At 41.3% G+C, this 16,892-nt stretch overlaps 2 protein-coding genes across 6 annotated transcripts in view; one reads left to right on the plus strand and one right to left on the minus strand.

Moving 5' to 3' along the window:
* Positions 1–16,892, minus strand: part of ROBO3 (roundabout guidance receptor 3) — a 1,168,980-nt gene that overhangs the window by 899,299 nt on the left and 252,789 nt on the right. The gene's annotated exons all lie outside the window — the stretch shown is intronic.
* The window catches only part of LOC146861725 (uncharacterized), a 422,385-nt gene that overhangs the window by 331,654 nt on the left and 73,839 nt on the right, over positions 1–16,892 (plus strand). Inside the window, exons 4-5 of one of the 5 annotated variants that reach the window (XM_085646101.1) lie at positions 3,171–3,249; positions 12,711–13,143. The exons of 3 other annotated variants lie outside the window; for them this stretch is intronic. In XM_085646101.1, coding sequence (XP_085502227.1) covers positions 3,171–3,249; positions 12,711–12,716 — 85 coding nt within the window. In that variant the 3' untranslated portion in view covers positions 12,717–13,143. Of the gene's footprint in view, positions 1–3,170; positions 3,250–12,710; positions 13,144–16,892 lie in introns of those variants that run through there. One more of the 5 variants, XM_085646097.1, reaches the window with a different exon arrangement.

Raw genomic sequence — 16,892 nt, forward strand, 5'->3', positions numbered from 1 at the left:
TTAAATTGGAAATAACAAGCTGGTCCCTCCTGCATTGGCTCTCACGAACTGAAATATTTGTAAAGTGGAACCAGCGCCTGGGCGGGGAACGCTTTTTGCAACAAAAGCAGAACATAATATTTATGTTCGATGAAAATCTGCCCAGGGTACAAACTTACCTTACAGTTTGCCGGGATGACACAGATTTTAAACAAATTAGTTTACATCCAGTAGACAGGATTGAAGTACACGGGGTGATACGTTTTCATCTCCTTTGCGTATTTGTTGAGTGTTAAGTACCTGATAACATAAGGCAATGTGTGTCTTCTGTTGTTAGAAAAACGTGAGCGTCTGGACATCCTGCATTTTAAAACATGGTGAATAGATCGGAGTGTACAATAATGACGCATAAACAACTTCCTTAAGTTCAATCGAGTCATATGTTATGAAAACTGATAAATGGAAGCAATTTATTGAAATAGTCTATCTCCTAATGAGCAAAGCAGTGGGATACTGCATACTAAATGGTTAAACACTCATTTAAATGTTACCAAACAGTATCCATAAACTATTATTGTCAGGCCTGAAATCAAATTCTGCAATTGTTTTTGCATCGGGGCAGCCACAGCAATCTTTCATTTTCGTTATTTCTCATTTTTCCAGTTTTCTATCCTTATTACTCGAGGAAAATTCTATATCAAGGTCTTGTGAACTGCGAGTTAAAGAGACATTTCTACTGTCTAGAAGTGCTGATTTATGTTGCTACTCTGTTCACATTCAGAACATGTAGAGACATATTCAGTGTGCAGTGTCCAAATTCTCAAGTCCCATATATATATATATATTCACTTAAAAAACCATAGGTTTCACACATGTTATAGTTAGCTGGGCATTTCACTCGTGAAAAACCAATGAAATTCCCCCGTTATAGTTAGGTCAGATAACTATAACTCGCGCGACCGCCACTCTATCACAAGGATGATGTCATCGGTGATGTCATGAGTAATGCCACTGACCATGTCATGAGTGATGTAATATGTGACGTCATGAGCACTGGATTGCGGGCGCGCGAGTTATAGTTATCTGACCTAACTATAACGGGGGAATTTCATTGGTTTTTCACGAGTGAAATGCCCAGCTAACTATAACATGTGTGAAACCTATGGTTTTTTAAGTGAATTTGCAAGGTTTTTTAAATGCTAATTCCTAACTATAACGTGTGTGAAACCTATGGTTTTTTCAGTGAATTTGTACGGTTTTTTAAATGCTAATTTATGTATTTATTTATTTTTTTAAAGTTTTTTCACCGTGCGCGTACCGTGCGCGCACGGTGCACTTCGCGCACCGTGCGCGCGCGCGCACTCCGCGATTTTTCGTAAATAAATTAAAATACATTTTTGCCCTTGGGGGTCCTTCTGGGACCCCCGGACCAAGCCTAGGGGGTCAGGAACTGTCCAGCCTGCCCCCTTTTCACGTTATCCACCTTTGTTTTTCACCCCCTCAGACTGCGAGAGACAAAATGGCGGCCGACACTTCCTGGTTTCGACCGATTCGAATGTGTACTAAGATCTAACAACCAATCAGAATCGCGCTCGCGCATGGCGTGCGCGTACGGTAAGCTTACGGTACGCGCTCGGAGCGCGCCTATAGATATATATATTGATTTAAATGCCATTTTCTCAGGAAATACTGAACAGATTTACACCAGACCTGCAAAAGGCGCATCCCTGACCTGAGGACTACCTCTCTGCCAAATTTCAATTAATTCTGTTCAGCCGTTCGGGCTGCAGCTTGGACTAAAGGTCCTATGGAAAAATGCATGGGGAAAACGCGTTTTGGGACCCCCCCTTTTTCTCAGCCCCCGCTTGACAAATCCCCCTGAGACTTTCAGGGAAGGAGCGGAGCGGAGCGCCCCACCTATTTTGAAAATTTTGCGAGGATTCGTCAATCGGCGCCAAAGTTATTCAAAATAGAATGTTGCGGATTTCCTATGGAAACACGGTCCTAACTATAACTATCTACTGGCGACCGCCAGTAGATAATATATATATCTGCAGACTCCTCTCGCATTTCACTGCCACCGATACTAGTGACGGAGCACGGACCACGTTTTCAGTGCATAGAAGTCTTTTATTTAAACTCCTCCAACACCAACCATCATGACGCGTTTCGAGCCCCAAGGCCCTTGATCACATGACGCGCTCTCAGGTAACAGTTAAGTTTGAATGCATTTTTTTCATTTTTTCTTAAAGTGACAATGCAATGGGTAATTTGTATAATAGACATAGCGGACAGACGTATGGCATTACAAAGTACAAGCAAGTATCCTATAAATAGCAGCAATTGTTATAATAGATACATAAATAAATAAATAAATATTCACAATTGGTTGTCTGTTAAGGTTAAAAACAGATTAAAACACTTAAAAACCCTTAATGTGAAAAACTTGTTGTGTTTAGTTGTTAATAACATATAGCTGACAGCTAGCTGGACTTCGGCAGTAGTGCTTAGGTCTGGCTGTATCACATTCAAAGCTAGTAAACAGGGTACCCAATTTGTGAGTATCCTGTTTCTTCCCAATGTTTGTTATCTATAATTCCCCTGCTTAATTGAAGGTATATCGCCTGTCTTTGTTTTTGCCTTGTCTCGTTAATGTAATAACAGGGTTTGCCTGTATTGCCCATTTTAGGGGTTGTAGGTGGCGTTCAGGTCTAAATACCTGAATTTGCCACCAATTTCATACTGTTATTACTATGCTATATAGCCATATAGCTAGTTCTGGCAACCTTGGCTGGTCTATTAAAAGCTCAAAGGTACAAACCACATAATAAAATCATGCCCACTGCATGTAGTGCGAGTATTAAAAATATTAATTTGCTAAAAAGTGTAAAGTGCTAAAGTGCTATTATCTTAATTAACACCCTGTCTTGAACCGTGAATAAATGTGTTAAAATAAATTTGATTGGGAGTTGGGCGGATTTCATCTCTGATTTTAGTAACCTTGTGACTTTTAGCTTGATATAATCTGACAGTTTTGGTTCAGCTAGATTCTGTGCAAATGATTCACTAGAGGCAAGTGTGGAGCTCCTCAGTAGCGTTTAGGCCCCGTGGGGCCTTTGAATCTAGATCCAAGATTTACCGGGTCTCTAAGCGTCTTAGTCTCTTTTCTCTGTTTCCTCCTCTCTTGTTAGGTGGGATGACATCAATAAGAAAATACATGAGACCCGTCGGGTTTCCATTGTGTTTTTCTTCAAAGTGCCTCGCCACCAGGTAAGATTGGTCATGATTTTTAATGGCTCTTATGTGTTGGAGTACCCTTTTGTGGCCCTGCAGAATGGTACTGCCCGCATATTGTAGGCCACATGGGCACTCCAACACATAACAACAAACTCACTTTTACAAGTTAATGTTTTGGTAATGGGTTTGCTCTCTTCACTGAAAGGTGTCTGGTAACTGGTTTTGCATGTCCTAAATTAGCACGCTCTGCCAACTTTGCATTTATGGAAACCCTTTCTCTGGGATAACCATGTGTCAGTTGATGGTGTGCTAACATCATTGTGTACCAGGGAATCCTTCATCCTCAGGAAGGGTTTTGGCGAGGAGGATGTCCTACGCTGATCGTTCTGAAGTATGTACTTTTGTTTCAAGGCAGTCAAAGGAATCCAGCATCACGCGGATAATCAAATTATCATGGGGTTTTTTCCATTTGGATTTGTTGCCAACACCAGTGCATTTTAAAAGCGGCAAGTAAAATTGAGCACATGCAATTAATAAGGACTACCTAACTAGAGTGTAAATAATGCCCTGCAAAATGCACTATGGGAGATGAAGTTCCGTTTTAGTCATGTGACTTAATGGTTTTAAAAGCACGCACAACGCACTTTGCAAATATGCTTTCCACCTGTGACCAAGGCTAACGCCGAAACGCGTAAGAAGTAAGGAGGCATGATGTGCTGCTGCGCCTTTGAAAATAAAAGCTGCAACTCCAGAAATGGGCCTCAGTGTTGTTATATATATATATGAGAGAAGAGTTGCCCCTCGATTGAACCAGCACACGCAGATGGGTCCGTGCTGTTTATAGCAAAGGCAGCTTTCACAAACACCTCCTCAGCTCCTTCACCACTGCCGACGCGTTTCGGGTAAGAACCCTTCTTCATGGGCAGCATACAACAGAAAACGGCCAACAACGTAACAACAGTTCATCCCCTTCATTTTATTAATCACAGGTGAGTACGTGCATTGCATCATGGGACTAGTAGTTCCAAAATAAACTTCCCAAGTAGGCTGTGTGCCGTCAACTGCATAAACCAAATTAAATAATCCCAAGGAAACAGCAGTTTGTGATGTCGCCCTTGCACATTATTTCAGCACCCACTGCTCCGTACTAGCGGCTAAAATGAACCTCAACGGACCCGCTTTGATCTTGCGGCAGTGCCGGTCCGTGGCCGGGCAAGCCACTGAAATGTGAGAGAAAGAGTTGCCCCTCGATTGAACCAGCACACGCAGATGGGTCCATGATGTTTATAGCAAAGGCAGCTTTCACAATCACCTCCTCAGCTCCTTCACCACTGCCGACGCGTTTCGGGTAAGAACCCTTCTTCATGGGCAGCATACAACAGAAGACGGCCAATAAGGGAACAACAGTTCATCCCCTTCATTTTTATTAAGCACAGGTGAGTACGTGCATTGCATCATGCGACTAGTAGTTCCAAAATAAACTTCCCAAGTGGGCTGTGTGCCGTCAACTGCATAAACCAAATTAAATAATCCCAAGGAAACAGCAGTTCGTGATGTCGCCCTTGCACATTATTTCAGCACCCACTGCTTCATACTAGCGGCTAAAATGAACCGCAACGGACCCGCTTTGATCTTGCGTGAAACTACAATTGACATAAAGAAAGTGCTAACAAAAAAGAGTCTTTCTTCCAACTAGTGTTGCCTTAAACAATGAATAACTAAAGCAGTAAAACATTTGCCACCAAAAATTCATTAAGATTGACATGAATTATGTCATGAAGTTTCCCTGAGCAGAACAAATGATTATCATTGTAGTGATCATTATGAATAACAATGCCATAAGTCAATAAAATAAAATATACACGATGTTTCAAGAAAATGAACATTATAAACTTTGTAAACGTAAAGCCTTAGTAATTTTTTGCTGGCAGTGACTCCTGCCCATACTTCATTTGAGGAATTGGTAATGGTGGCAAATCTGACCAATTAATACTGCATAATGATGCTCTTACTAAAAAATACTACACACTATGTAAGGAATAGGAATGTGAAAAGTGAACATGTTATGAGAAACAAAAACAAAAAATTAAAGTAAAAAAACTAGGTCAGATCTCATGGGATTGGTTCAAGAATCTAGAGAAGGCAGATTTAAAATTAGAGATGAACACTTAATGCTTCGTCGGCATTCAGACCATTTGGAATCTTACAATCCAACTGGATTATATATCTTGACTCCAATCTCCTAAGTGCTAGTTGCCTGTTGCCACCCCTGATGTTTTTCTTAACGCTATCAACAACAAATTATGCAAGATCTTCTGCTTTGCCACCATGTACTTTGTTGATATGGCGGGCAACTGAGTATGTCGGGTCATTATTACTGATTGTCCTTAGATGTTGCAAAATTCTGACGTGCACGGGATGAATGGTACTGCCCACATACAACTTGTTACAGGTGCAACGTAGCATATATACTGCAAACTCTGTTTTGCACGTATAGTTCTCCCTGATCTCTAATGGGGTTTTTCTTAGAGGAGTGGAGATTGATCTGGTATTGATTCCATATTTACAGGCTTTACACTTTGTGCACTTAAAGAATCCTTTTTGGGACTTAAGCCAACTAGTACCTCTGTCCAGTGCAGGAGCATTGGATACAAGTTCCTGTTTCATTGACTTAGCTCTCCTGAAAGTTAACTGGGGGAGCTTAGTGCAAGAAGGGCCTATGATAGGGTCACATCGCACTATTGGCCAATGTCTATACAGGATTTTTCTTAATTTCTGGTGAAAAGTGTTGTATCCTGTAATTAGCCTGGGTGTCTGTTTTATTGACCCCCCTGTTGTTACTTTGTTGTCTTTGTTTTTGAATAAAAGATTTTCTCTAGAAACATCCAAGCACTTCTGCTTTGCTGTTTCCAGAGTTTTCGTTTTGTACCCTCTATTGCTGAGTCTTTTAAACAGGTTATTAGTTGAGTCTGTTAAGCTCTCTACAGTACTGCAATTTCTTTTCATACGCAGACACTCAGCATAGGGAATACTTTCAATAAGTTTAACAGGGTGAAAGCTTTGAGCATGTAAAATAGCATTCCCCGATGTAAATTTCCGGTGTGTACGTGAATGTACTTTGTTATTCATGGTGTACAATTCTAAGTCTAGATAAACAATGGATTGCCTATTTACAGTGCCTGTGAATTTAAAATTTAAATCATTTATATTGATAGCATTTATGAAATCAATGGCACTTTGTTCACTGCCTTTCCACAAGATAAAAATGTCGTCTATGTAGCGCTGGTAAAAGACTACATTTTCAGACATTTGAGTGTTGAATGCCCTCAAGAGTACTTGCTCCTCCCACCAGCCCATATGCAAATTCGCATAGCTGGGGGCGAAGCAAGTACCTATGGCTGTGCCTTGTAACTGTTTGCATAGTAATCTATCAAACATGAAGATGTTATTCGTCAGGCACCATTCCATCATATGCAATACCATTAACGTATATCTCTTGTGCTCAAATAGTGTTTAGCTGCTTTCAGACCGTCATAGTGTCTTATACTTGTATACAAGCTTTGTACATCTAGTGTGACAAATAAATAATCTTCGTGCCAGTTATAATCAAAGATCTTGGTGAGGAAATCCCCAGTGTCTTTGGTATATGATGGCAAAGCCTGTACAAATGGCTGGAGAAAAAAGTCAATAAACTTGCTCGTGTTTTCAAATAGACTCCCTATGGCGGATATAATTGGCCTACCGGGAGGACAATCCGCATCCTTGTGGATTTTTGGTAACAGATATAATTGAGGTGTTACAGGATAATCGTTCTTCAAAAAGTCCAATTCATTTCTTGTTATTAACCCATTTCTTCTCCATTCATACAAACATCCATGATATTTTTCTTTGGTGCTGATGATGTTAGTAGCACTGATCCTTGTGTAGCAGTTCTTATCCGATAATTGGGTTAATGCTTCTTTATTATACATTTCTAGAGGCCAAAGTACAATGTTGCCCCCTTTGTCCGACCATCGTACAACGATGTCGGAACGCTCCTTTATTTTTTGCATTACATTTGAGTATTCAACCGGTTCTTTGTGTCTTGTTATGTTGAAAACATTGCTACTCTCAGTTGCCAATAGTTTAAGATCCTTGATCATTTTGTCTGCAAAAATATCAATGTTGTCCCTGGGCATCAGAGGATTAAAGATGGATTTCGGTCAAAATGGTGTTACCACAGCTGCAGATGTGTTTAAATCCAAATTAGTTCCTGCATGTCCAAAAGTTGTCACCTCTGTTATGTTCTCATTTTCTAGTTCCGTCATGTCTTTCAGGAAAGTTAAATCTGCTACAGTTAGAGTATCAGGTTCTTGGGACATAGTACTATCCTGATCCCTCACATTGATCTTTTCCTTGGTGTTGAAAAAATGTTTTCGTAATTTTAATTTACATATGAAGTGATAAAAGTCTATTCTGGTTTGTGTGTAATCAAAGTTCTGTATCAACACTGAGGCCCATTTCTGGAGTTGCAGCTTTTATTTTCAAAGGCGCAGCTGCACATCATGCCTCCTTACTTCTTATGCGTTTCGGCGTTAGCCTTGGTCACAGGTGGAAACCATATTTGCAAAGTGCGTTGTGCGTGCTTTTAAAACCATTATGTCACATGACTAAAACTGAACTTCATCTCCCATAGTGCATTTTGCGGGGCATTATTTACACTCTAGTTAGGTCATGTGATCAAGGCCGCTTCAACGGCCGAAACGCGTTATGGCAGAGGACAAAGAAAACTAAAAACTATTAGCACCATTGGAAGTCTGCACTCGTCATTGATGCGCAAAGCAGCTACGAGGTGTTACGAGCTGGTGAGAGATATATATATATTTAACATATGTTGAAATGTTGTAACGAATTCTGATTGTGCATTATTTAAGGACATCATTTATGGTTATCATATGTATTAATATGCATTTGTTTGCAGTTTGCACTACCATTGCGTATTTTGCACATTTGCATCTTGTTGCACCTGATGGCACTTTTTTGCACTTTAGATATCAGAATTTGCACCTACAATTGCGTATTTGCACAACTTATTATTGCACTTTAAACCCTTGTAATATAACATGCATTTACAAGGTCGTAATATTATCGTCAACATAGAAGAGCATTTAGAAGCAGGCATATCGATCAGTAAAACCATATAACATCTCAGACCCATGTTGATACAATTGCCAATGTATATGTATTTGTTACATGTTTTCCATCACCAAAAAACAGAATTATTTTGAAACCAATGTATTTTTTCCATGTCCATGGACACAAGCATCACGAGATTACAGAGTGCTCTCGATTTCTAAAAGCCGAATGTTTCAGCAGTTACTTCATGTGATCAAGGCCATCTGGTGGCCGAAACGCGTAATGGCGTGCTGTGTGGGTGCTGATTAACATTAAATACCTGTGAAGCACGAGTTGGTGTCCGTGTGCTTCTTCCTCGCCGGTTGGAGGTGGGAGACAGCTGTTTGGATTTTCATACCAATCACCCGGTAGTGGGTCTGCTACCGTTCACGGATCCCCTCGAAGTGTGTGGGCCGCCGCTTTCAGCCGCTTTTCGTATTGTATTCCTGGTAAGGAAAAACGCGGTGGCTCCCCCGTATGGACTACACATCCCAGAGTGCCCTTGGAGAAGTTTTGCCGGATGCGATTCTCCTACGTATTCGTTGGGGGTTCCAGGCAGTTTCTCTGAATGTGGGCCAGAAGGACTTAAGACGCGTACGGGTTTCGAGGCAGTGCTTCATTATTTATCCGATCCGGGTACTTCTCCGGATCTCGACAAGAAATTAACATCACCACCCCACAAGCATGTCTAGTAACGCCCAGCGGGACCGCGAGGCGGAGGCTGAGGAGCTCTTTAAAGACTTGATGACATCCACGAAACGTTCAGATTCTGGCATCGACCCGACTACGAATTCCAACCCGGATCTTAGGACACTACTGAAATCACTCGAAAAATGCCAACGGAGTGAAATGACTAAGTGGTGGGAGGAGATATCGTTGACCAAATACGTGGAAGCAGGTCGGATCCCACGAGGCTTAAGGATTATGCTAGCACCTAATTTCGACAACATCCACCCAGAAATGCTGGTGGAATGGGCGGATAACAACCTTAATGCGTCCATGAATGCAGTGAAAATCCTCATCAAATATGCCCGAATCGATCGTGATGCACTCGTCAAACAGATAGAGGAAATCAACGACCAACTCAATAATCGAACAGAAAAGGAAGAAATTGTCAAGCAAAGAAAAGAAATCGAGGACAGGATCAAGATACAACAGGAAAAAATCAAATTGAGGAAATTACGCAAATTCGCAAGAGATAAAGAGGACTACGAGCTGGGGCAGATTTTCACTTTTGCCCGCCGCTATGATAGTGCGAGGAAGAGACGCTCGGATAAATTGGCTACCACCATGCGTGAAATACCCAACAGTGGCGAACAATGCACGCCAATAGAATCCGACACAGGTGATTCTGCTTCTCTGACCAGTGGAAGCGGCAATGAAGGCGATGAAACGGTCCGGGGCAGTCTCATGTCCGGCATATTACAACCTGGTGAAGAGCTGAATTTTTTAGCCGAGGACCGCCGTCAAACCCTGAGGCCGCGGAATCCACAAGTATCCGCAGGGCAAAACAGAACAAAAAACGCAATGCCAGAAGAAAGGCCCGCCGCGCAAAGAGGCAGAAAACCACAATGGCGACGACGTTAGGTGAGGGTCAAACCAACAACAACACCATAGTGAATCTATCCAAGATCGTGCTCACCTCCAAAGAGGAGGATATTCTTTCCTTGGGCCTTTCATATTGCGCTGGTAACAATTTCAACTACTGCAAAACCAGAGCGGACTTATTTAATTTTACAAGAAAGTTGAAATTAAAGAAGTTTTTTACCATCAAATCTGGCAATAAAACAAACATGGGTCCTCATGACAACAGCGCAACCTCTAATGAACACAATTTGGAATCTGCCGACGCACAGTTACTTCTTACCCTGGCGGATTTGAACAGAATGAATCATGATTCCCCCAGTCAGACAGTCGACACACGGCCCCCCCAAGACAGACTCACTTCCATCATTGGCACAGAACCATGTGCCGGGCTAAGTCCTTTTAGAGGCAAATCCAACTTCATTCCTATGATGCCCAAGGACGCGATCGACATTTTTCAAGAGATGGTAACCAATGACCTAAAGAATCTCTATCGGGCCACAAGTTCCAACAGCAGGAAAACAAAACAACAAGATCTAGAATATAAGAACTTGATCCAGAAATTGAATAGCAACCCCGGCCTAATAATTTGCATGTCTGACAAGGGGGGCAATGTGGTCATCTGGCCCAAGGAGGAATACAGGACTGAAGTAAAAAGGCAGCTTTCGGACATTGAGTGTTATGAAAGAAGCAGTCTAAAAATTTACAATACATCTAAGGAATCCCTGAAGAAAATGTTACATGCTTACAAAAGGCAGGGATTAATTTCAAGCCAAGAATTTGATTTTTTGTTCAATGAGTTTCCGATCATCTCAACGCTCCGCCTGATACCAAAAATCCACAAAGGCGTGAGGCCAGTACCAGGCAGACCAATCATTTCGTCTATTGGGAGCATCAGTGAAAATGCCAGTAAGTATGTGGATTTCTTTTTACAGCCACTAGTCCGCGCTTTACCAACGTACATTAAGGACACTGGTGATTTCATCAGGAAACTAGCCAAAATCCAATGGCATGAGGATTTCTTGTTGGTCACTCTTGACATAGAGTCCTTATATACAAGCATAGAACACAACACAGGGATTGACGCCACTAAACACTATCTGGACTGCAGACCAATCAAGTTTTATAATCACAACAATATGCTTTTAGAACTTATTCACTGGGCATTGCACAATAACTATTTTATGTTTGAAAATGAACTGTATTCCCAAAAGAGGGGAGTCGCCATGGGAGCTTGCTTCTCCCCCAGTTATGCCTGCTTGCATGTTGGCTGGTGGGAGGAGCAGGTTCTCATGGGAACCCATGCTAAGGTGTTTGGATCCAAGATTGTAGAGTGGTATAGATACATTGACGATGTTTTTATGGTTTGGAAAGGCGATCGTGAAAGTGTGATTGATTTTATTGAGGTTTTAAATGATAACGCTTTTAATCTCAAATTCACTTTTAAGGTAGACAACACATCAGTTGAATTTTTAGATACGACTGTCACGATTGTTGAGAACCATGTAGAAACATGTCTGTATAGGAAATCCACCGCTGGCAACTCCATCCTACACGCCAGCAGTGCCCATCCATCACACCTTATAAAAAGTATCCCATATGGGGAACTCCTCCGTATCAAACGTATATGCAGTATACCGGAGGAGAGGGTACAATGTTCATAAGAAGCAATGAACAGGATGAGGCAAAGGGGTTACTCTGAGGGGATCCTCAGGGAAGCCTATAACAAAGTTGAATCCACTCCCAGGAACTCCCTACTGATAGACAAATCGGTCAATACGAGTGAACACGGCACAGTGGATACATTTGACAATGCAAACTCCAATGTACCATGTTTGATCACAACATTTAACAAACAACACCGTAAGATCAGAGCCATGGTAAATAGAATTGGCCAATTGTATTGACTGATGGTGTTCTGGCCCCCATGTTACCTCCTAAACCTGTATTGACGTTTAGAAGGGCCAGAACCATGAGAGAGGAGCTCATGAGACCCAATAACCAAACCCCGACCAGCAGTTCGTGGCTGAAACCTAGAAGAGGTTTTTTCAAATGCTCCAGTTGCAGAGCATGTAAATTTGGTCAGAACACCAGTCAGTACTCAGTCCCGTTCAGTGACAACCCTAGACAAATCCAGGGTCACTTTACATGTAGATCTGAATTTGTGGTGTATGTCCTTTCCTGTACATGTGGCTTGAATTACATTGGGAGCACCAAGCTACAGGCCCATGTCAGAATTTTACAACATTTAAGGGCAATTGTAAATAATGACTCCAGCTACCCTGTAGCACGGCATTTCAGAAAACTACATAACAATGAACTTAGTTGCCTGAAATACTTCATTGTCGATGGTGTCCCCGCACAGCGAAGAGGGGGCAACAGGGAAAAAGCCCTTAGACAACTCGAAACAAAATACATACTCGAGTTCGATAGCAAGGCACCTACGGGCCTAAACACCACTGAAGACCTACACAATTTCATATGAGTACTGACAGACCACACGGGACTGCCTCTGCTTTTTCCCTTTTAGATTTGCTTTTATCTTTCTTGATTGTTACCTGCAGGACACATAGTATTAATTTCTCATGTCTGAAGCTATCTCACTGTTTGACTTATCTTATCTGTTTTACCTGTATCCTCACCAATTTTATGAATATCATTTTCTGATTGCATTTAGAGCAGAACTGTTAGCCAGTTGTTTGGATTAATTTGTTCCTTCTACATCTTCCCTATTTTTTGTCTTGTCGATTTCAAAGGAGTAAGGCGACAGACAAGAAAACAATGAATATCACACGCTTTCTCCACTCAACTGTGTGTTCCAGTTCTCCAAACATGTGGATACTGTCAGCCAAGTTCCCCTTTACACCTAGGTATAATACAATCTAGGTGCAAGCAACTCTGGGGACCCGCTATAACTTTGGACTCACATTCGCCAAAATTTATGTGCTTGGTTGTCTGTATATATTCCTCTAAATGGAACCTAATATAGGTGAATAGTATTTTGGAGTGTCCCTCTTATCCACCTCCTCGCTTGATTCCCGTTGTATTTTTATCATTATTTCACTATTTTTGCACTTTACTCACTTTTAGATTGGTTTTAGGATCTTTTACATAGGCTATTGATTTTAAACAGCAATCTTGGGTCGTTCATATAGGTTTTATCATCAGATACTTTTTTAACATATGTTGAAATGTTGTAACGAATTCTGATTGTGCATTATTTAAGGACATCATTTATGGTTATCATATGTATTAATATGCATTTGTTTGCAGTTTGCACTACCATTGCGTATTTTGCACATTTGCATCTTGTTGCACCTGATGGCACTTTTTTGCACTTTAGATATCAGAATTTGCACCTACAATTGCGTATTTGCACAACTTATTATTGCACTTTAAACCCTTGTAATATAACATGCATTTACAAGGTCGTAATATTATCGTCAACATAGAAGAGCATTTAGAAGCAGGCATATCGATCAGTAAAACCATATAACATCTCAGACCCATGTTGATACAATTGCCAATGTATATGTATTTGTTACATGTTTTCCATCACCAAAAAACAGAATTATTTTGAAACCAATGTATTTTTTCCATGTCCATGGACACAAGCATCACGAGATTACAGAGTGCTCTCGATTTATAAAAGCCGAATGTTTCAGCAGTTACTTCATGTGATCAAGGCCATCTGGTGGCCGAAACGAGTAATGGCATGCTGTGTGGGTGCTGATTAACATTAAATACCTGTGAAGCACGAGTTGGTGTCCGTGTGCTTCTTCCTCGCCGGTTGGAGGTGGGAGACAGCTGTTTGGATTTTCATATATATATATATTCACTTAAACAACCATAGGTTTCACACATGTTATAGTTAGGTGGATATTTCACTCATAAAAAACCAATGAAACTATAACTCGCGCGACCGCCACTCTATCACAAGGATGATGTCATCAGTGATGACAAGAGTGATGCCACTGACCATGTCATGAGTGATGTAATATGTGACGTCATGAGCAGAGGATTGCAGGCGCGCAAGTTATAGTTATCTGAACTAACTATAAAAGGGGAATTTCATTGGTTTTTTACGAGTGAAATATCCACCTAACTATAACATGTGTGAAACCTATGGTTTTTTAAGTGAATATATATATATATATTCACTGAAAAAACCATAGGTTTCACACATGTTATAGTTAGCGGAAATTTTACTGATAAAAAACCAATGAAATTCCCCCGTTATAGTTAGTGCAGGCAACTATAACTCACGCGACCGCAATCCTCTGCTGATGCTAATACTGTATTTAGACACTTATTTGCCCATGTCTTCTTCCATACATTTTTAGCTATACATATATTACAAATATTTTTTTTTCATAAAGACACTATGTCATCAGCAGAAGATTGCGGTCGCGTGAGTTATAGTTGCCTGCACTAACTATAACGGGGGAATTTCATTGGTTTTTTATCAGTAAAATTTCCGCTAACTATAACATGTGTGAAACCTATGGTTTTTTCAGTGAATTTGCAAGGTTTTTTAAATGCTAATTCCTAACTATAACGTGGGTGAAACCTATGGTTTTTTCAATGAATTTGTACGGTTTTTTAAATGCTAAGTTACTTTACGCCATTCGTGGCGTGCGCGCCCACTTAACGCAGTTCGTTCCGTGCGCGCACGGTGCGCTTCGCGCACCGTGCGCGCACAGTAAGCACGCGGTGCGCTTCGCGCGCCCACTTTACGCAGTTAGTGCCGTGCACGCACGGTGGGCACGCGGTGCGCTACGCGCACCGCGTGCCCACGTTACGCTAGATGGGCCATGTACGCACGATGCGCTTCGCGCACCGTGCGCACATGGAGGACATATGATGCACTTCGTTTTGAAAGGTAATATTTTAATTTTTCGTAATTTTTATAAGTCATGCACAAATGGTGCCCTTCGGCCACCAATTGCACACGGGGTGGGGATAGTGTGGATAATTTTTTTTTTTATATCATTTTTTACCGTACGCGTACGGTAAGCGTAATCGGCGAAATTAGCGAAAAAAAAAAATTCTGTTTTTGGCCTTGGGGGATCTTTGGGGACTCCCTCAACATGGCTATGTGTGTGGGAGCTGTCTAAACAGCCCCTTTACATGTTTTTGTGCTTTGTATTTTCATCATCACTCTCAGTGCGAGAGAGAAAATGGCGGCCGCCGCTTCCTGGTTTCGGCCGATTCGAATGTTTACTAAGATCTAAGAGCCAATCAGAATCGCGCTCGCGCACGCCACCGTACGCGTACGGTAAGCGTACCGTAAGCGCACCGTAAGCTGGCTCAGATATATATATTGATTTAAAGGCTATTTTCTCAGAATCTACTGAACAGATTTACACCAAACCTACAAAAGGCACTTCCTTGACCTGAGGACTACCTCTCTGCCAAATTTCAAGTAATTCTGTTCAGCCGTTCGGGCTGTAGCCCTGTCTAAAGGTCCTATGGAAAAATGCATGGGAAAAGCGCGTTTTGGGACCCCCCTTTTATCTCAGCCCCCGCTTGACGAATCCCCCCGAGACTTTCAGGGTAGGAGCGGAGCGTAGCGCCCCACCTATTTTGAAAAATTCGCGAGGATTCGTCGACCGGCGCCAAAGTTATTCAAAATAGAATGTTGCGGATTTCCTATGGAAACGTGGTCCTAACTATAACTACCTACTGGCAACCGCCAGTAGGCAATATATATATATATATATATATATATATATATATATATATATATATATATATATATATATATATATATATATATATATATATATATATATATATATATATATATATATATATATATATATATTTATATGTATATATTTATTTATATGTATATATTTTTCTATTTTTTCACGGCAAAAACCACAGGTTACAGGAACGTTATAGTTAGGCTGACATTTCACTCATACAAAACCATAGAAATTCAGCCATTATAGCTAGCTGAGATAACTATAACTCACGCCCCCACCATGCACTGCCGATGACATCACATATTACATCACTCATGATATGGTCAGTGACATCACTGATGACATTGCTGATGACATCTCAAATGACATCACTGATGACATCATCCACATAAACTGTGATGGACCTACGCATATCTCAATCGTGAGAAGTTGCCCTGGTATATGCTGGTCACTAGTTAAAGTGGCCACCTTGCACCAGTACAATTCGACTCTTATGGTAGATAGGTTTAAGACAACCTTTTAAAGAAAGCTATCCTAGCTGGTAGCTGTGGAGAGCAGCCTTCAGGCTAACTCTCTGAGGAATGTAAAGCAGATGTTATAATCTATTGAATTACCAAATGAAAAGACACCACACAGGTATATATATAAAATATATATGTATTTATTTCTAGACACACTCTACTAATCTCTTTATGAGATTAGAAGTCAGGAACATATGCACAAATCAACGTTTCACCACAAATTAAGCACTTATATGGCTGGGGCCCTAGGGGCATACCAGCCCATATACTAAAAAAGAGGTATAAGAAGAACGACTTGAGAAGGGAGAAGGCCTAAGGTCTTCAGAAGCGCTGGGGCCTCACTAATCCACCCAAGGCAGGTAAGTAACGGACCCACGGGAGAAGCATCACGTGTGAGAACACAGCCACGGATCCCAATAGACTTCAAAGAAGCAAGTCGCGGTTGGAATTTTAAAGTTTTAGGATACTTCGGGAGAGTCTACAAGCAAGTCACTTATAGGGTAAGTAGTTCTAGAGCCAACACACACAGGAGCACCGGAGTGCACAAGTTACCTCACCCAGAGAAGCAGGGTGGATAGGTGTCTTTTGGTGTCAGGTCGCGGCTTCGTTTTCAATGGGAGCCAAAAAAGACTTGCTGCTTGTGAAGACAGAAGAAGTGTCCGTTGGAATCCAAGGCTGGATTCTGAAGAAAGAAGACCTGAAAGCA

This window comes from Triturus cristatus, chromosome 3_1 (genome assembly GCF_964204655.1).
Source record: "Triturus cristatus chromosome 3_1, aTriCri1.1, whole genome shotgun sequence".
Taxonomy (NCBI): Eukaryota; Metazoa; Chordata; class Amphibia; order Caudata; family Salamandridae; genus Triturus; species Triturus cristatus.